The sequence below is a fragment of the Canis lupus genome, chromosome 20, assembly GCF_011100685.1.
Source record: "Canis lupus familiaris isolate Mischka breed German Shepherd chromosome 20, alternate assembly UU_Cfam_GSD_1.0, whole genome shotgun sequence".
Taxonomy (NCBI): domain Eukaryota; kingdom Metazoa; phylum Chordata; class Mammalia; order Carnivora; family Canidae; genus Canis; species Canis lupus.
The window spans coordinates 2,258,933-2,279,066 of record NC_049241.1 but is presented as its reverse complement, the minus strand read 5'-3'; the positions used below and the strand labels follow the sequence as shown (position 1 = coordinate 2,279,066).

At 47.1% G+C, this 20,134-nt stretch overlaps 1 protein-coding gene across 9 annotated transcripts in view; it reads right to left on the bottom strand.

Moving 5' to 3' along the window:
• Window positions 1–20,134, bottom strand: part of EEFSEC (eukaryotic elongation factor, selenocysteine-tRNA specific) — a 266,024-nt gene that overhangs the window by 154,591 nt on the left and 91,299 nt on the right. For all 9 annotated transcript variants that reach the window (XM_038565476.1, XM_038565470.1, XM_038565471.1 and 6 more), the window contains exon 2: window positions 2,880–3,087. In XM_038565476.1, coding sequence (XP_038421404.1) covers window positions 2,880–3,067 — 188 coding nt within the window. In that variant the 5' untranslated portion in view covers window positions 3,068–3,087. The remainder of the gene's footprint in view (window positions 1–2,879; window positions 3,088–20,134) is intronic.

Here is a 20,134-nt window from a genome sequence, read left to right as displayed (position 1 = left end):
ACAGACCCAAAGGAACTGAAAGCAGAGACTGGGATAGATATCTGTACACCTGTTCAGATAGCATTATTCACAATAACCTAAAGGAAACAAGAACACCATACACATAACAGAACACCATTCTACTTTAAAGGAGTGACATTTCAACACGTGCTGCAACATGGATGGGCCCTGAAAGCATTAGACTAAGGGAAATAAGCCAGACATAGAAAGCCAAATACAAGATTCCATTTATAAGGTACCTGGAATAGGCAAAGTCAAAGAATCAGAAAGCAGAATAAAGGCTGCTGAGGGTGCAGGAGGAGGGGCGAGGAGGGAAGGGGGAGTTCTGGTTTAATGGGTACAGAAATTATGTTGGGGACGCTGAAAAAGTTTTAGGCAGAGACAATGGTGATGGGTACACAGCTTTGTGAATGTATTTAATGCCAGTGAATTGTATATTTGCAAATGGGTAAAATAATAAATATTATGTCATGCAGATTTTACTACAATCAGAATAATGTGGAGGAAAAAAGTGGGGGGAGGGGGTTATATGAAACAATGAAAAGATAGGAATGAAATAAACCTAAAATGTCAGCAGCTATTCTGAGAAAAGAAATCTCTGGATGGCTTTCCTCTTTCTTTTAATCATTTTTCTCTAGTTTCCAATTTTCTTTCAATTACTCTTTAGATAGGAAAAAAATAAGTTATGTTCTTAACAGGCTTCAAGTTTAGGTAGCAAGTTTCTTCACAGCTGGATCAGCATTTACAAAGGATTTACTTCACAGGGGACCATAAAGAAAGGAAATAGTCTCTTAAAATAATTCAAGTTCTCTGTCACAGAGGTGAAAGCTAACATTCTCCTCAACTTGGTCTGGGGTGGGGGGGCTGACCTGCCGCTACAGCCCATCAGGGGCCGTCCTCCTGTATGGGATACCAACCCAGAGGGCACTGAGCAAGGACAGAAGAGAGTTCAAGGAGACAAGCTCCCCTGGATGTGTGATAAAGTCCATAATTTGACCTCCAAGCAATAAATTAAAATAGGAACAGCAATTAAAAATGCAAGTGAGAATTTGTCTTAAATTTAACCAATCGAAACAGTTCATATTAATTTGCCCTTAATAGTATCCCAAGCCCTTCCCAGAAGGTCCGGTTTTTTTTTTTTTTTTTTCAGAAGGTCCTGTTTATATAGCAGATGATACTGACATTGTATTGGGTTTTTATGCAGGAGTCCAAAGGACCTGTTCTCCCCTTTCTGACAAGTAAATAAAACGGCAGGGAGATCAAATAACTCACTAAAAAGAAGATATAATTTTTTATCTTCCTTTTTACAGTCTCATATCCACTTCCGTTGGGAATAACAAAGTCTGAATTCTTATGCAACACTTATCTAAATGTGTCGATATTATCAGATTGATGAATTTTGCTAACAAAAGGCAGCGCAAGGAAATCTTTTATGACATATTTGGCCCATTCACAGGCCTGGAGCTTTAATTTAACCAACTTGAGAATTCTGAGGGAGAGCTGCAGGTGTTGGATCTGAAAAAAAAAATCATAAATGGGAAGGCATATCAATCTTTATGACGGGGAAACAAAAACACTCTTCTACTTGCTTGCCCTCCACAAGCAGGAGAAGGAGAGGTGGCAGGAGCAGGATATTGTCTCGGGCTGCATAGCAAAGAGGAAGCATCACTGTCTCCCAGTGACCGCTATTTAGTATTGATCAAAAGGCGCTGGCCCGGGGAGGAAGAGAGGAATTGATAAAACAATGAGGTTTGCCAACACTCTGTGCTCAACAAGGACATTTTCTCATTTTCTTGACCACATCAGAGTTCATTACTCCTGTGGCTGCCTGAGCAAGCGGGTGGCTTGCCACAGTCCCCACACCCCTCCTGCCCCCAAGCTGCCCAGCAGTGCTGCCACCGTTCTGCCCCCATGGACCTGTCCTCACGGACAGTAAGCAGAGTCAATCACTTGACAGTCCTGTTGCTTCTCCTGTTAAAGGTCTCCCCATGTCTGCCCCCTCTCCCTCCATAGCCTTAATGCAGACCACACTTCTCTCCGTGGGAACACCACTACACTGCCACTCCCTGTCTGTCCTCTGCTCCCCTGAGTCCCGTCACCATCACCATCACCGAGCCATGCTTCCATCTGCCTCCAGCCACTAGGGATGCGGGAACGTTTCAGCCACTTCCTTGCACTGACTCTTTAAGGACTCCCTACTTTTTGCGAGACGAAATCATAAATTCGTTGGTGTGAAATACTATGGAGATCCTTGGTGATCTCGTCTTTCCCAGTCTCCCCTCCCAACAGCAAAGTCTGCCCACCCATCCAACCAATTTTACAAGCCTCTGTGACAGAAACATCCAGTCATCCACCAAAATCAGTTTCCACCTTTCAGTAACTGAGTTGCAGCTAAGTGGAATGGTGAAGAGTTCCATCTCCTGGCCTCTCCAACACCAAGGCATGAGTGACATGAGCAGGCAGGACTGAGTCCTCCCTCCCTCACAGACCCTGTGGGAAGGGTGTGTGGCCCTTCCAGGTCCGGGCATTCCTGACACGCCAGACCCTCCTGTGAACACAGTAGTGACTACATAGACAAGGACACACCCTATAGTGGAAGGGCAGCAAGATGGAGGAAGCCTGAGTTTCTGGATGCTGTGCAGAGCAGAACTCCTCAACTGTTCACATTAGGAAACTACCTAGAAAATCAACTTCTAGTTTCCTTATGCTTCTGTATTTTTTTGTTCACTTGCAACAGCATCTTAGCCTTTACCCCTGACGTGAGCAAGTACCAGGCAAGATCCCACTTACTCGGACCTATGGCTGACACCTGCCTGCCCAATCTGTGTTAATGAAATGAAGCTTATACAAGCGGACACTCCTCTCAACAGCAAACCTACTTGGTGTTCTCCAGGGTCTTCTGCATTTTCTTGGTCATCTTATCAATCACTGCCTGTCTCTTTCCTTCAGCTAAGAGGTCTATTTTGTTCAGCACCACGACCAGCTTCTGGCAGGCAATCTGCCCAATTACAAGGCACTCGGCTGACTGGGTCTGCATCCCTTTGGTCACATCGATGACCAACATCATCAGATCAATGATCTGGGCCCCTGCAAAGAGAGAGCGAAGACAAGGTTAGAAAACGAAATGGGGGAGAAGACTGCAGAAAGTGGCCTGATGTCTGAGGTTAAGCAAAACCAGCCAAATTACAGCATTAAGATAGAAGTGGGTGGGGTGGGAAATGAATGACCACCATATGCCTCCTAGCCCCAGCCAAGGGGGAGGGACTCTAAACATGTGATTTCATTGAGTCCTTATGACCACCATGAGGAATGGGCATGTTACCTCATCTGGAGAGGAGGAAACTGAGGCCCATGAAATACTTAGAGCTCACCCAGGACCCCACAGCCAGCATGCAGCAGGGCTGAGGGACCCCAAAACCCACACCATTTTACTGCTTCTAATCTCTCATTTTCATTCCATCCTACCTAGGAAAAAACATCCAAGCAGTAAAAAGCTTAGTTTTAGACTTGGCAAATGCCTAGAGATTTGGCCTTGCCAAGACAGCTGACTAAAAGACTGGAAAACTAATGGGGAGGCATGGAGGTTGTCTCCTCTGTGGCTCCTGGGTCTTCTCCTCACAGTAGATGGGTTTAGTCATGATCCTCCCACCCATGACTGCATTGTATCTATTCACTTCTTTTATCCTTTCCATTCTGAATGGGAGGCTCCTGCTCTTTCAGATAGGGTAGGAGCAATCCAAGGTTCAGCTACCTCAATGCTGAATACCACATGTAAGTATGTGTGTGTGCATGTGTATATATATGTGTGCTGTGCATGTGTGCATTCCAGACATATGTATGCATGCCGAGTTGTGAGTATGCCCTAAATACACAGCCACACCTGGGCTGAACAACAGCAGAGGGACGAATTACAAAGGAGTCAATGAAAGGAAACTGCCCTGATCCATGTTAGGAAAACCAATGTTAGCCAATGAAGGGAATGTGTCCTTTTTAACAGGATTTGAAGTAGTTTACAAAACAAACAACAACAAAAGGTGTTATTTTGGGGATACAGGAATATGTAGATTATTTTCCCGTTTGCCCCAGGAGGGATTTTCAGGAGCAATTTATCATCATGGTGAAACCAAGGAAAACTGTTCCATGGGTGACTCATGACCCAAGCTCACTCCTAGGAAGGGAGGGAAGGCAAGGAGGACAGTCTTTTCTGTTGGCACATCTACCATGTGTGCTAGTCAATCACTTCATCTTCACAGCCAATGTTTCAGATGAGGATGGGACTCAGAGTCACGGGGCTACTTGCTCTAGACCAATTGGCACCAAAGGCCACCAGATACCAAGGAGCCTGGCTCCACTGCTGAAGCATCTTCCCTGGTCACTCCTGACCTGCAAAGCTCCCTCTAGCCTTCCCTAGGAAAAACAGTAGGTGCCTCTGACTCTAGGAAGACCTCAAAGTGTCCCAGCCATCCTCCCTGCCCCTTTGCTCTGCCCTCCCCAGCCACTTCTTCTACTTCACCCTATCTCAGTGGTGGTGTGGTCAAAGGGGCCTGGGGGTAGGAATGGAGGGCTGGCTGGTGCTCACGACAGCCAGCACTGGCATCTCCCTCATCTTATCAGGCCTAGGCCTCTGCTACAGCCATAAGGCAGGTAGGGATATGCTGGTTCTATCATCTACACTTTTTAAACAACGGAGGCCTAAAAACTTCATCTGATAAGACTCTCTCTCATATCTACCAAATCACCAACTCACCTCTGGCATCCATCTCTGTTGTGGCCCCAAACCCCATGAAGCATGTCAAGCCCACGTCAGCCACTCCCTAATGGGAAAGGGCTTATCCTTCCCCTAGGACTTGTCCTTCTGAAATCCAAACAGCCTCCCAGAAAGGAACTTTCTACAACTATAGGACTGATTCATACACTGAGCCAGGTTAAATGAGTACAACCTCTGTGAAAGCCAATTTACAACCAGCTATCAGAATTCACGTCATCTTTGGCCGAGCCAAGCCCACATACATGTGCATGTTTGTTGTAGGTACAGCTGGAAACCATGTAAGTGTCCATCAGTAGGGAACATGTTAAAAATAAATAATGCTATATCCACAAAGAATACTATCCAGCCATGAAAAAGAACAAAGAAGCTCTTTATATACTACTATGAATAGTCTCCAAGGTGGAGACAATGAGAGGAACAAAGGGCAGAGCAATGTAATATGTGTTAAAAAGGAGGAAAAGGAAAAAAAAAAAAAGAGGAAAAGGTGTGTGTGTATGTGTGCTGTGTATGAGTGTTTGCTTCCATACCCATAAAACATGTCTGAAGGAGTGCAAAAGAAACAACTTTTGGTTGTCTGTTGGGAAAGGAGCTAGGTGACAGATACGAGATGGAGTAAGAAGGAAACCTAATTGCATGTTCTATACCTTTTTTTTTTTAAAGATGTATTTATTTACTTGAGAGAGAATACTCATGCACATGAGTAGGGAGGGGCAGAAGGAGAGAGAATCTCAAGCAGACTCCCCACTAAGCCCACAGCCTGACATGGGGCTCAATCTCCAGACCCTGAGATCATGATCTGAACTGAAATAAGAGCCAGACACTTAACCAACTAAGCCACTCAGGTACCCCTCTTCCATACCTTTTCATTTTAAACAGGGGTGTGTACTATTCACTAAATAAAATTATGTTAAATACATAAATAGAAAAAGAAATAAAACACTGATCTGACAGTGTTGTTCTCCTGCTAAGAACCCTTGCTGTCCTCTGACTGAAAGGGAACTCCGTGGTGTGGCTTTGGGCCCTCCTTCTAACTTGCAATCCAGCCACACTCCTGCACAGAGCCCTTCTCAGTGCTCCCCGCCCTGCCCGAGGGGCATATGCATGCACCCAAGAATGCACACACAGAGTCTGAGCCTATCCCACTCCAGAAGATGTGACCTCTCCCCAAGTCCTCCCATCACAAGCAAACCTGCCACCGTCCCAGGGATACAGTGTGGCCAGGTGTTGAGGCAGGAGGGGACAAAGCCTAAAGGTGAGTGGGAGGAGGCGTGTGCTGGGTTCCCAGCCTGTGAGCCATTCTCTGAGAAGACTGGAAAGCCACCTTCACACAAAATGGTCCTAGCACCCGACTAGGTGACCCTCAACTCTAGTGGGCAAAGCTGTGCCTACAAACCCAAGCCTACTCTATCCCACGGATGACTTAAGGACTTTTCAAGAATAATTCCAACTGCCCAGGCTCCTTCTAGAATCTAAACATTATCCCTTACCTAACCTGAACGATCACCAACCCCACTGTACAGATGAGAAGTTCGGTGGCTGCCCTTGTCACTTGGTAAATAGGGTGCTAGAGAGGGAACCCTGGCGCCTGTTCTCACCTATGTGCCAGAGGGCCTGTCCTTTTGCCAAGGGCACCCAGTCCCACCCCGGCCTCCTGTCCCACAGTCCTCACCCACTCCTTGCTTTACACTAAGAATCAAGGCACATCCCATGATTATTCTTACCCTTCCCTGATCTACTCTTGCTCCTGCCCCTGTACTCAGACTTCACTCACCCCTGGCCCTTGGTCCCTGCCCACCCCAAAGCTCAGAGCTTACAGACCACAGCCTGGGCTGAATATCTGGATTCATAGCATCCAGCACAGGACCCAGCTCAGGCACAGCTTGGGCAATCTTTGTTGGAATGAACTGAGCAAATGACAGGTCCCCCCACTCCTGATTCCGTTCCTTTTCAGAGATTCAATTCCCTATTGGTATGTAAAACTACCCAGAAATGTCTTGTCTGGGCCTGGTGGCTAAAGGGGAAGGACTCCCATATTCATTCCATGCAGTTAGCACATCTCACTTATGCCTGTTGGGATCCTGGGGATAGAAATGAAACTTGGCCGGACAGACCCAGGAAGACAAGTGCAGATGGGATCCAAACACCGGGGCCAGTCAGGATTTCCTCTATAGTCTTACTCCAGCAGCTATAAGTCCCTTTTGTTGTGAGGAGCACACAGCTCTGCTCCAAGAGGCCAGGCTCTGGAGCAGCCCAGCTGTAGTGCAGCCAACAACAGGCACTTCTAAGGAGAGTAGAGGTCACAGCGACTTGACAGGCCCCACTGAGAACCCACAGCCCAGCAGCAGCTCTCAGTTACTCCCATTTCTTCATCAAACTTTTGATCAGACGACAGGAAGTGACATAACTAGCCCGTCTTGTCTTTTTCAAAATCCCCAGTATTTCCACAAAATGAATCAAACAGTGTCCTTCCCAATTCCCACGAACCCAGAGTAGGAAACCATTCTGAGACGAGAGGGGCACAGCAAGCGAGTGGGCGGGAAACACCAGTCAGGAAGTTGGAGCTTACAAATGACCCTCTATATTTTTCAGTATATCAGAGCCTCTCATCTACTCGTTCTGACTATAGATCCCTTTAAAAGTTTGCAGAATAATTATAACAGGGTTAAAGTTTCTCAGTACTTTAAAAAGTTACAATTTCCAATTCTGTAGATTATATATCTTAATCACTTCAAAAATAAAAATAAAGAAAAACTTACAAAGGTCAGCATTTAACAAAGTGTAAGTTATCTGTCAGATGTAATTTTCCTTCTGGGACTGAAGAACAAAAATGTGTGTTTAGGAAAAAAAAATGTTTCAGCCGGAGAAACTGAACATAAAATTTTAAAGATTTTAGCAACCTCAAAATCAGATCTTTAATCAAAATTCAATTTTTTAATCAAAAGCTATGAGCACCCTAAAAAGGAAAAAATACTACCAAGTTAAAAAAATTGTTAATGTATTTTTAACTGGTGACTTATTAAATATTCAATAAACAATTTAAATACATTGTCATCCACAATATAAAACTGGGGACCCCTGGGTGGCTCAGCAGTTGAGCGCCTGCCTTCGGCCTAGGGCATGATCCTGGGGTCCCAGGACTGAGTCCCACGTAGTAGGGCTCCCTGCAGGGAGCCTGCTTCTCTCTCTGCCTATGTTTCTGCCTCTCTGTGTGTCTCTCATGAATAAATAAATAAAATCTTTAAAAAATATATAAAACTGTACTGGCCATTTCTATCCTGCTATTAATATGACCCATGTGCCAAATGCATCAGACCTCCGTGTGCCTCAGCGTCTCGTGTGCCTGAGGGCAAGGACGAGCCCAGTCAGCAGACTGCAGCCAAGACTAAAGGAGTCAGCCCATGGGGAGGGCTCAGAACAGCACCTCGGCAGTAAGAAATCCTTGATACCTGGGGGGCTCTGACTGTTTCTCCATCTACAACTCCTACTGTGGCATGCACATGGTATTTGCTTCTCATGTTAATTGCACCTCAACTTTGCCGCGAGAAAACCAAAGGTCAGAGAGGTGAAGTGACCAAGTCAAGGTCAGAAGCAATGACTCAGTTGGAGCAAAGTGAATTTGGTCCCACTGACTTCTTTCTACCACAGCATCCTGTGTCCCTGAGCAATCCTGCATCCAGAGTGAAGCACTCGCCCTGTATGTGGGTGGGGATGCACACACATGCCCCTGTGGAGGCTGCAGGAGAGCAGAGCAGGTGTCAGAAGTCCCCCTTCCAGGGTGGGAGGAGGGGCTGCAGCTCTGCAATCCCAAGATGTCATTATTATTGCTATTGTTTGTATTCATTTATTCAAAATATTCCTTGTTTTCCCATTTTAGGGGCAAGAAAACTGAGCTCAGGCGGGTTAAATAACTTGCCCCAAGCTATCTAGCTAGGGGTTGGTTGGACACCAACACGGGCTCACCTATCCTGGCCCTGACTCTCTGCCAGGAGGTGTCAAGACTTCCACCACATCGGGGCCATTCAGACCCCTTACAGAGAGTCCACTCAGGTATGTGACCATTTTGTGCATTTTAGCTTTCCTCCCTTTGCATACTTTCCCCCAAAGTCCAGTTTCCCTCTCAGCTTCCTACTGGCACAGGAGAGTGTATAACTGTGTACCAGGGATACCTGTCCTGCCCTCCTCAACACAGAATCAGACAGTCTGGAAGGGGCTTAGCAAAGGTCAATGTGCAGGAGGGGAGCCAAGACGCAAGAGCAGGGCTTGGAGGCACCCAACCAGGCATTCAAACCACTGCCCCAGCAGGGGCCTCCACTTCCTCATCTGTAAATCAGAATCTAAACAAAGATGCTCACTGCAAGAGGCTGCCCAAAGGCCCGCTGGGCCCTCCATAAGTGGAGCTGCATTTTGGGCTGCCAGTGCTCAGCCCAGCCCTACACTCAGACTGCTCCCACCTATCCAGGACACCCCCGGGCAAACACAGGTGGACAAAGGAGGGAGGTGACTGACCGAGTGTGGAGAAGGAAGAGCTCACAGAATGGTCAGGCATGGGGGCCCCCATGGTGAACGTGGGCCCAGGCATGGGCGGCATGTCTGACTGGCACACACTGTCTGCCAGCTCCTTTCTTCACCCACCCTGCCTGTTCCTTCAGTACCTGCCTCCCTCCCTTGAGTCACCTTCACAACGTCCCATGCTGCATCACAACCACCAGGGTCACTTCGCACACTGCAAGATATGCCAGGAGTCCAACAGGCTGGAGCAGTCCAGACCCTCCAGTGGGGGACCAGAAAGCCAAAGGAGGTCTCAGTCCCCAGAGGAGGCTCCAGGGCCCATGACCCTCGTTCCTACGAGATGATTGTTTTCATGAACACCTTCAGACAAAGGAAGTTTCTTCACACTATTTATCATTTCTGAGCTCTAGTTCCTCATCTGTAAAACAGGACAATAACTCTACTTTGATTTTTCCTGACCTGATGGAAAATCTCAGACACGGATACAGGAGACAGCCCAGAAGGATGGCATACTTGCACATGGGGCATGTGAGCAAAGGAATCTTTAGAGGGGGTACTGCCCTTTAGTGGGAAGAAAGCAGCAGCAGCTTGGAAGGCCAACCTGGAGGGCCAAGTAGGAGGCAGGGAGTCGTAGGGGCAAGCCCCCAAGTCCAGGCGCAGCTTCACCCCTGCCAGCTGCACAGACTCAGGCAAGTGAACCTCCTGACCTCTGGGAATCTGGGATCCCTCCCCTGTAGCATGCTGACCCAGAGACCATACCTTTAAGGGGCAGGAGCCACTAGCACAGCACATGGCACATGCTAAGAGCTCAATAAACATAAGCTACTATCATGTCGTACTTGTGTCAGGATGCCCAGCACAGTAAAAGCTCAAAAGGGGCCATCTCTTCCCACAAAGGCACCCAGGCCAAGAAGAAGGGAGAGTATTAATGGCAACATGGAACAAATACTAACAATACCTCCCCCAATCCAGCAGTGTCTTCGAAGCCCCTCCCAGGAGGCACTGGTGAGTGCCAGCCAATAGCCCAGAGCACTGTGGCCACCAATGGGCAGGAAGTCCTCATTGTTCTAACTCAGACTGCAAAGGTAGGTTCCTCCACAAACGTCCTGCCGAATTCCACCAGACCAGCAGGTAGACACCTAAGCCGGAGAACCTGGGCAGGCAGGACAGGACATCTTCAGTAAGTCATCAAGATCCCACAATGCATTCACAACCCTCCTTCTGCCCACAACTCCCTACGGCTTCATGCTCTGGCACCGATGCCATCAGCGAGGCTCCTAACAGGCAAATGGGTTCATGAGTCCTGCTTGCTATGTGTTAGCTCTGCTCTTACTACATCCTGTGAGGAGGAGACTCCTATTTTAATAAAGAGAAATCGGAGGTCTCAGTCACACAGCAGTAAACAGGAGAGGTAGGGCTAGAACCCAGGGCTAACTAACTCCAAAATTTCTTTCTTTTCTATTACTAGTTGCCTCTTGGCCATGGCGGAGTCTCCTGGAAACCCTCTGGCATCCCGAAGAGCAGACAGGAAAGGCCCTGAGTGGGGGAGGAGGAAGGTGTGCAGACAGGGTGCAAAGGCAAACTGCCAGCCTCCTAGTCCTAGAGGATACATCCCAAACCAGAGGCACGGGCCTCCAGGAGGCAGGAAGAGGAAGCATTCATCAGCACCTAAAGAGATGGGGAGGAGAACAACGGGAGCGATGTTAGCAGTGGAGAACAGGGAAAACAACAAAGAGAGTCCGTGTAAGAGACTTAGGAAACAAATACACAGCTGCGGACAAGACAGCAGACAAATAGTGGTGCTGGGCTCCCGCCAAAACGAAGAAAAGCCAAAAAACAATAAACACTGGCGACTCATGGTAAAACACCCGCAGAGCTGAGAGAAGGTGGTGGTGCGGAATGAGACGCCCTGGCTGTGAGATCCTGGGTAAGGTGCCTTCCTTTGCCGAGCCTCCCTGCGCACCTGTGTCAACGGGAGACCTGGGGACAGCGGGCAGCGTCTAGAGGCTCTACCTCCCACATTACATCAAAATAAATTCCCAAGGACAAAGCTTTAAACATAAAAAATATAAAACCATAAAAGTCGGAAGAAAACACGTGAAAGAATTGTTTATAATCTTAAAAAAGTAAAACAAAACAAAAGAACCCTACCTAGGTAAGACACAAAACCCCAAAACATATAAAAGAAAAAGAAAATAATAAAAACAAAAGATTGCCAAATTCAAAAACATAAAAGTCAAATATTTCTACATGGACAAAAATACGATAAAGGCCAACATGACTAGACACACTACCCACAAAGGACTACTCTCCTTAATAGTTAAAAAGCTTCTTCAAACTGCTGATAAAAAGGGCAATGATCCAACCAAAAAGGGCAACAATCTCTACAGACAGCTCACACTAAGCATATTCACTGAGCACCTCCTCCTTGCCAGATCTTAGACTGGTGCTTGGCACAGCAGAGATTAGGACAGATGACGGTCCTTACCCCTTACAAGAGGGACTCACCAGCCAGTGAAGTAAGGCTAGATGCCACCAGCACATATGATACATGAGTTTCACAGAAGGGGGCGGACGGTAAGTCTCTGGGGAAAAAGAAAGCTTAGGAATGTACAGGAGGCAGGAGGGTTACAACTTTAATTCAGGCTGTCAGGATGAGCCTCACTGAGACGGGGATATTTGAGCCAGGACTCAGGAGAGGGACTGGCAGTTAACCAGGAGAGGAGCTACTCCAGGCAGAGGGAGGGGCTGGGCCAAAGACTCCGTGGTGTGTCAGGGTGTCCAGGTGTCTGAGGACCAGCAAGGAGAGTGGAGTGGTTGGAGGGATGTCAGACAAGCAGCAAGGGCAAAGAAAAGAAATACAAAGAGCTCAGACATGTAAGATGCCCTACCTCATAATAACAGGAAAAATGCAAATTAAAATGCCGCTAAGACCCTAGTTTTCACCTGGTGGGTTGACAAAATAACACCACAATCAAAAGGCCAAATGAGTAGGAAGCCCTGGTGCTGCCAGGTGCTGCTGAGTGCACACACTGACTCTTAGAGCCCTCCACACAACCTTGCATCATTATCCCCATTTAGAGATGAGATCAGGTCACAGGACTGGGAAGAAACAGCCAAAATTCAAAGTCAGGCTCTGCCACTGCAGGGCAACGTCATCCCTCCAAACACTGACGACACCTTGCCACTAAGGGTGTGGAGAGACAGATAATCCTATCCATCTGGGACATGTGCTGACAAAACCTCTTTGGAGGCCATCCTGGCAACAGCCATCAAAAGTGCGAATGCACAATACCCTGTGACCCTACATGCAAATGAAGCATATACAAGGCCATTGTTGCGACATGTCTGTAGCCACCAAAACATGGGGCCAGCCGAGCTGCCCATTAAGAGGAAGGCCATTACCTACTGTAGTATAGCCACATCACAGAATATTACACGGCTACTAAAAAGCACAGAGTTGCTCTGTTCTCTGAGTGGAAGTCTTGCCAACAAAGCGTGCACAATATACTGCCATTTCTACAGGTTGTGCATGAGAAAGTATACACCTAAAATCACTGTCCTTGGAATTTTTAGAAGAAACTGATCATAGTCATTTGTCTCTGGGGAAGTAAACCAGGTAAGCAGGGTCCAGGGTGCAAGGGGGATCTACTTCTTACCATCTATGCTTTTGCACCTTTTAAATTTCAAACCACACGCATATATTACTGATTCAAAATCAATTTGTTTTTAAAAATTAAAAAAAAATTACTTACTTTATGCTAAGTAAAAAGACCTATTAAATTCTAGCCAGACACAGTTGCTGCCATAGATACGGAACTCACAATGTTAAGTGTTAGAGCTCCAGACACCAAACAGAAAGACACCTTTTCCTTAATGGACTCAGAGGATTTAACGAACCCCAAAGACAGAATAACTCTCTTGCAGTGCTTAATGTCTCTTAATGCCATACCTATGCACACATAAAAGCATCTTAGACACCATCCTTGGCGTGCATCTCTCCTGCTAGGAAACTCCTAAAGAGCCTGGGCTTGATTCTACAAGTTGTAACAATGCAACATTGAGGGGAGGGAGCAAAAGAGAGATGAGGTAGACCCCATTATGTCTATTTAGGGGTCATAAAGATTTCCATTAATGGCATTCTGTCCTTCCGCAAGATCGATGTGGGAACCACAAATCTGTCCCCATCCCCCCAAAGTTGGATTGTCAGGCTCGCTGGAGAGCAACCCCCACACCCCCGGGTGCACCAAAACCAGACAACGCATTCCGAGACAGTCCTGAGGATAACTAAAAAGTGTAAAGAGTATATGGGAATTTTATCTACTATTGCAAGTCTTCTGTAAGTTTGAAATTATTTCAAAATGAAAAAAATAAATAAAACAATGGCTACAGTGTCAGGAAGTTGGGGAAGTGGAGAAAGAAAATGAACATTCATTCAATGCCCAAGAATGCACCACGCACACTATTTCAGTCAGTCTTCACAACAGCTCAAGAAGGAGGAAGTTATTATTATGCACACTTTTATAAATGGAGAAACTGAGACCTGGAGAGATCTGAAGTGACTCTCCTACAGTCACACAGCAGCCAGCAGACTGGAGGTCTGAAGTCAAACCCAGAGCAGTATGCTATCACATGGTGTGCGTCCACCACAAGGCCGAGGGGAGAGAAAATCAAGAGCTGCCAAATTCGGAGGTTGAGACCACATGTTCCTCATTGGAGAGAAATATAAAGGAAGTGATCTTGAATGGAAGCATGAAGAAACTAAGGTAGATCTATACAAGAACTTCCTGACAGGGAGGACTAGTAAAGATATAGATGGGATCTTTACACAGTTAAAGGGCTCTCTGCTGGAGGTCTTCAGAACAGTTGTGTCCAGCCCACAGGGAGGGAGTATGAAATACACCAGGGCTCCCTGTCCATGCACCGCCTCAGATCTCTCCCATGCTTATGGATACTACTTCTACAGTTATTTATTTTTATGAGCTAAGTCAATTTTTAAAAATTCAAACGCATTTATATTTAAAAGAACTTTACATGACAATAAATGCATGAAACTTGCCATAAGTAGAAGTTAAGCATAAAGATAAATAGAACAAAAACACAAAGCAATGTGGTGCGACGTTATTAAATGCTGATTAGATAATGCTGGCTGCTGTAGCTCTGAACCTAAGGCCTCCTCACTGCTGAAAAGGGATCAGCGAGAGCTAGCAAGACATCTTAGCACTAAAGCGAGTCTGTCTCGGACACAATGGGAGGAACAGGATGAGAACTGGAATAGGCATGACCTTCCAACCCTGTCAAGCAGGAGTATTCATCCCAGGCCAGCCTCCACCTTATACCACCTCCCCATCACCAGGCGTGTGGCCCACCCTTAGGAGGCCCTGGGGTAAACACCATTCATACTGCCCCCCTCGGGAAAGGAACAAAGGCAGGGTCAAGCATCCCAGCAAGGGTAGAGGTGTCCAGGCTCCTTCGGATCAAAGGGCCAAAGGGGGTGCTGGCCTCTGCCATCCCCTTTCAGGATGGAGGCAGACACACAGGTTCTGCAGGGCCACGACTCCTCACTTAACAGAGTTTTGCCTGTTTGCTTCTTTAAGCTACTGTGTCATAGTCTATCTGGGGTAATCTTTTTAGCTGACTTTGCACAACAGTACAACTCCTGTTCTAGAGCAGTGAAAAGGAGCAGAAAATGGAATTTAAAATGTAGAAATAAAATAATTGTGGGCCATGAGCTATAATTTGATTTCATGCTTTACAAGGAAATGAAAGAAGGCTTCCTTAAAATGTATGGTTTCTGCTCTCTCTCCCCTGTAAGCCCCCTCCCCCCCTTTTTAACCATTTTAGGATTTCCTCTAGCACCGAAGAGAAAATAGGATTGTGGAAAATGTTCAGTTCTCAAGTGTCACTGCCACTCAGGGGCAAGCTTGATTTTAATGTGAACTTCCCATTCTGGGTAAGAGGAAATTCTTCAATTAATAAACCGGGTGTGCGGAGGCCAGTCTTTAAGGTTTAATCAATTTCATCTGTACTTAGGATAAAAAGACTGACTATTCTACTTTTTCCCCCTCGTTTTCCTTCTTTAAAAAAATAATAAAATGAATGTTTTATTTTAAATTCTTTGAGGTTCGTATCTCCTGTTTCAGGAAATATTGTCTATTTCATGCGGTGAGTATGAAAACTCCCCCCTCCCTTCTTACTTTTGCTGAGAATCTTTTTTCAAAAATAACGAAATTATCCTCTGCCCTCCTATACTATAACAGCCTGGGAGATGATACGAATTATACAGGATTTTGGCAGACACCTTGGGGTGGGGGGAGGGAAACAGAGAGACAAATCACCAAATATGGATGCAAGAACTTCTTCTGGACAAAACAGTAAGAGGTGGACACGGGAATGTAAATTATGAGGAAAACCCATCCTAGAGCGGCCGAGGCGAACTTCACAGCACAAACCTCCCCTAGGAAAGAGACCCTGCCCTGTGGGTCATCCTGTCTCTCTCAGGTCTATCAGCCAGGGGTGGGGACAGGAAGGTGGCACAAAATCTCAAAATTAAACCAGGGAACTGCTCCCCTCAGTAGTACCGAATAAATATTCAGACTTCGTAAGCAACCAAGTCTTCTGAATCTTTGTTACATGGTCTCTCGACACGCTGGGTCCACTCAGCTGTCAGGGCAGAGGGTACAGTCAGGCCCCACGGCAGAGGGTAAAAAGCACTAACTTTGGGGAGTGTCAGCTTGGGTTTAAGTCTGAACCTCTGCTCCACTTAGCAGCTGCTGTGTCTTTCACGTAACACCCAAACTCTCTGGGTCTGTTTCTTTATCTGTGAAATGGAAATAAAACCACTGCTAACCTTTTAGAAAGTTATGTACTTCACACAGCACTTGGAACAAAGAAGGTACCTGGTTCACAAGAAGAGGACACAGCATTAAGGGGGCCTGTGTAACTCAGGGTATCCCAGGTCTTCCCAGAGCTTTGATCAGGTGCCTTGGGGAAGATGCTACTTTTTAAGTGAATATTTTCAACTAAGACTCCATAGCCCTAGGGCTCTGTCAAAGTGATTTCCAATGTGGAAATGAGCAAGAGGCTCACCATTCCTAACAGTGGCTACCAGTTATTGAGGGTCTGAACTTTGCTGGCCCTTGTCCCAGGCAATCTGTATATGAGGAACCTGAGGCTCAGGAACATAAAGTAAGTGCTCACTAAGCATGAGGGAGGAGCACATGGAGCAGGGGAGGGAGAACAGGAAAGAGGCGAGGGAGCAGGGTGGTGCAGAGACAGTGCGAGCCAGATGGCTCATCTCCTCAGGCTAGGTCATGGTGGAACCAGAGCCCAACCCGTGTCAGGCTGATCGGAGGCCATTTTGTTCCACCAGGCCTCCCCCACTAAAGTGGTACCCAAGAGGATCGATCTCTCTCTCTCTTTTTTAAAGGTTTTATTTATTTGAGAGAGAGAGAATGAGTGAAGAGAGGGATAAGCAGGCTCCCCGCTGAGCAGGGAGCCCGATGCAGGGCTCAGTCCCAGGGCCTCCAGATCAAGATCAGAGCCAAAGGCAGACACTTAACCAAATGAGCCACCCAGGTGCCCCTGAGAGGATTTCTCTTGATGACAGCACCTGGTGATCCTAAGGGAAACTGCAGGTTTCACCAGGAGTCTTTCCGTCTCTAGAAGCAGGCAGGTCCTAGGTTTTGGGGTACACACATCTTCCTTTCCTATGGAGAAATGTGAGGAGAAACACCTGCAGGTGTGCAGCTCATAGTGAAAATGAGGGCTGAAGGTACGAGGGGGAGACATGCATAGGCTATGCAAGGGAACATGCTGGATCCCACTTCAGTCTCCCCTATCTACATGCCTGATGAGACTTGTCCAAGGGCCTTTACCTCCCTGAGCCTCAGTCTTCCTCATCTGCAACATGGGAATCATATATTATTTATAGGGCAGTGTGGGGCTCACAGATCATGAATGCAAACCTCATACAACCCAGAGCCCAGCACACAGCAGGTGCTTAAGCATGGAAGTGATAATTATCAGTATTCTTGGACTTGAGTTCTCATTCTCACAAATTCTAGCATTGGACAAAGGCCCATCCTGGAATGGACCATGATTGGCAGTATTCCCAAACATCAAAAGCCTGCAAGGCCCAGTGGGCACCCCAACCGAGGGACACAGGCTAGGCACAAGACAGGGGGTGAGTCTAGGGGAACGGAAATGCCAGTGCCTTGGCTGGACAGGGCAGTTTCTCCTCAGCTCCAGCCCATGTGGCCAGACAGGAATGTGGCCTGGAGTTGCCAGATCTTCCGATTTTTCAAGACAAGCCAAAAATCTGGACTATTACATGAAATCTGCCAATTCTTAAATGTTGACAACCAATTCAAAAAAATGTTTAAACTATATGGCCCAAACAAAACACGTCCATGAGCCAAAACTGGCCCAGAGCTCCCCAATGTGAGAGTTGTGGGGGGAATTTTCTCTAGAAAGGAAAGTTGGAAGAAACAGAATAAACATTCAGCTTCTCTGACTGTTACCTGTCTGAATCAGAAAAGCATTCAAGATGGGTCAGCTGAGCTGAGAAGTTTGACAGCCCCTCGGCCAATGCTCCTATGTCCCACATTTGCACCTGATGAGGGTGGGGAAGGTGGATGCCAGGAAGGGGATCATCCTGGAAGAGAAGGCAGCCTGCCCTCCGGTGACACCAGGCCCCAGAGGACCAAAACAGGGGGGACAAGAGGCCACAGGCTTGGGGTCAAATAAACCTCACCTTGGACCTGGCCCCACTGGGCCACAGGGCAAGCATGATCCCTCCCTGGCCTCAGCCTCCTTCAGGTCAGAAGAGAGAGTGCTGGGTCCCCTACCCCCAGCCTTCTGGACTGAGCCCTCACCTACTACAACAATCACAGTACAGAAACATGGGCACAACAGAAAAGTGCCTACCTCAGCATCAAAGCTGTTCATGCTTGTAAACACTGCAAGCACTGTCCGATGTGTTATTTTCTCTCTGGTGGAGTGTCTTTCTATAGTTTCAAGCATAGGTTTCCATACGGAGTCTCAAAATACCCTCAGTGGGTAGAAAGTCCGAAAATAACTTAAGACAATGATTTTCCTGGAAGAATGAAGCAGGAAAACCTCAGAGACACCAGCTGGAATTTCCTGTAGGGCAGAAGTTATCCTTACCAAGTCTTTGGTACAAGCTCTCTCCCCTAGAAATGAATGCTGTCTTCATAGCCAACATTTAATGGGGTGCTTCCTATGAGTTAGACGGTGTTGTAAGTGCTGTGTATGCATTGGCTCATTTAATTCAGTCCTAGCATGTAGTACTACTATCAACACCCCCTCTTTGCAGATGAACACATCAAGGCACAGAGTTTAAATCACTTGCCTCAAATCAAAGAGCTAGTCAGTCACAGGGACAGGCACTCTGCGCCCAGAGCCCTGTCACCTCCCAAGTATTTCCCTGACTCTCACTAGTCTGAACAAGGCAGCCCTCGGGTCCCATGGGGCCCACACTACCCAGAAGAGCCCTGTGCTGTAATTCACTGTCTTAACTGCAGCCTCAATCACCAGAAAAGGGACCAGGCTGGCTTCTTCCAACAGAATCCCTCACATCCAGCAACACACAGTAGATGCTCAACAAATATTTACAGAGTGAAAAGAACTGTGAGGCCAGGGAGGATTAAGCCTTTTAAATGATCTTGAACGTCCCTTCTATTAGCAATTAATACTCTTCTCTACTCCAGTGGTGACATTCTAGTGCACTCCAAAAACAAATGTGTGCTTGCTCAGAAACAGAAGAAAAGGAAGAAAAGCTGAGCAACTGTAGCAAGTGTGCCAAGGCCACAACCGCATGCCATGAAGATCAGGTGGCCAGGACGCAGAGAGGGGTCCCAGGGGCCGCCAAGGGCTGCATTCACTCGGAGAAGACCCCAAGCAAACCCCTAGTGGGGGGATGGGTCCTCACGTGTCCACGTTACAAATCAGAGACTCAGGGTGGTCAAGAAACTTGTCCACTGCTGCCGAAGGCAGAGCTGGGTCTCAGACCCCTTCCACCATCCTTAAAGTGGGGTCCATCCCTCACAAGCCAGGGCAACCAGGGCCACTCTCTCAACTCTAGCACTCTGGCTGTTCTGAGACACAATGGTTGTTCCTGTGGCCTCAGACAAACAGGCCCTTGTAGAAATGAGTCCCCAGGGCCCAGGAGCCCCTCCTCTGAAGCACAGAAACCAAGACAAGGCATTCGGGATGAACCCCAAGCTGAAGGTGCTGGAAGAGCAAGGCCCATCTGGAGCTCCACTGAGTGCAACTCTGAGTTTGAGAAGTCACTGAGCCTGAGAGTAGATTTAGGAAGCTGTTTACTGGGGAAACAGGAGGAAAAAAGAAGAAAAGAAGGGGGGAAATCTACAATAAAAAGTAAGTAAAATCAGCAGAATTCCTTCATGAAAAGGGTGGAATTAGCATATGGCCTCAGCTGCCAAGTGAGGCCATTGAAGCAAGCAATGTAAATGAGTTCAAGATACAATTAGACATTTTTCTGGATGGAGACAGAGGGGACTGAAGAAGGCATGGCAGGTCACATTTCAGATGGAGCAGCAGGAACACATTTCACTGCAGAGCAGCCCGCAGAGCCCACCGTGTGAGAGCCCTGTGCAAGCCGCCACAGAGACAGGGTACAGAAGGCAGGCCAGGCTCATACTGGGGGGCTTTCCCTCCCCACTATTTTTTTTTCCCAAAGGAGACAGAAGTTTACTGAATATGCTACAAGGAAGCAGCAGGCAGGACAGCAGAGGAGAGACTGTCCACTCTCTCCCCACTACTAATTTCCCAAGATGCCTCATACAGGACCTGCAAACCAAGCTACCCAGGCAC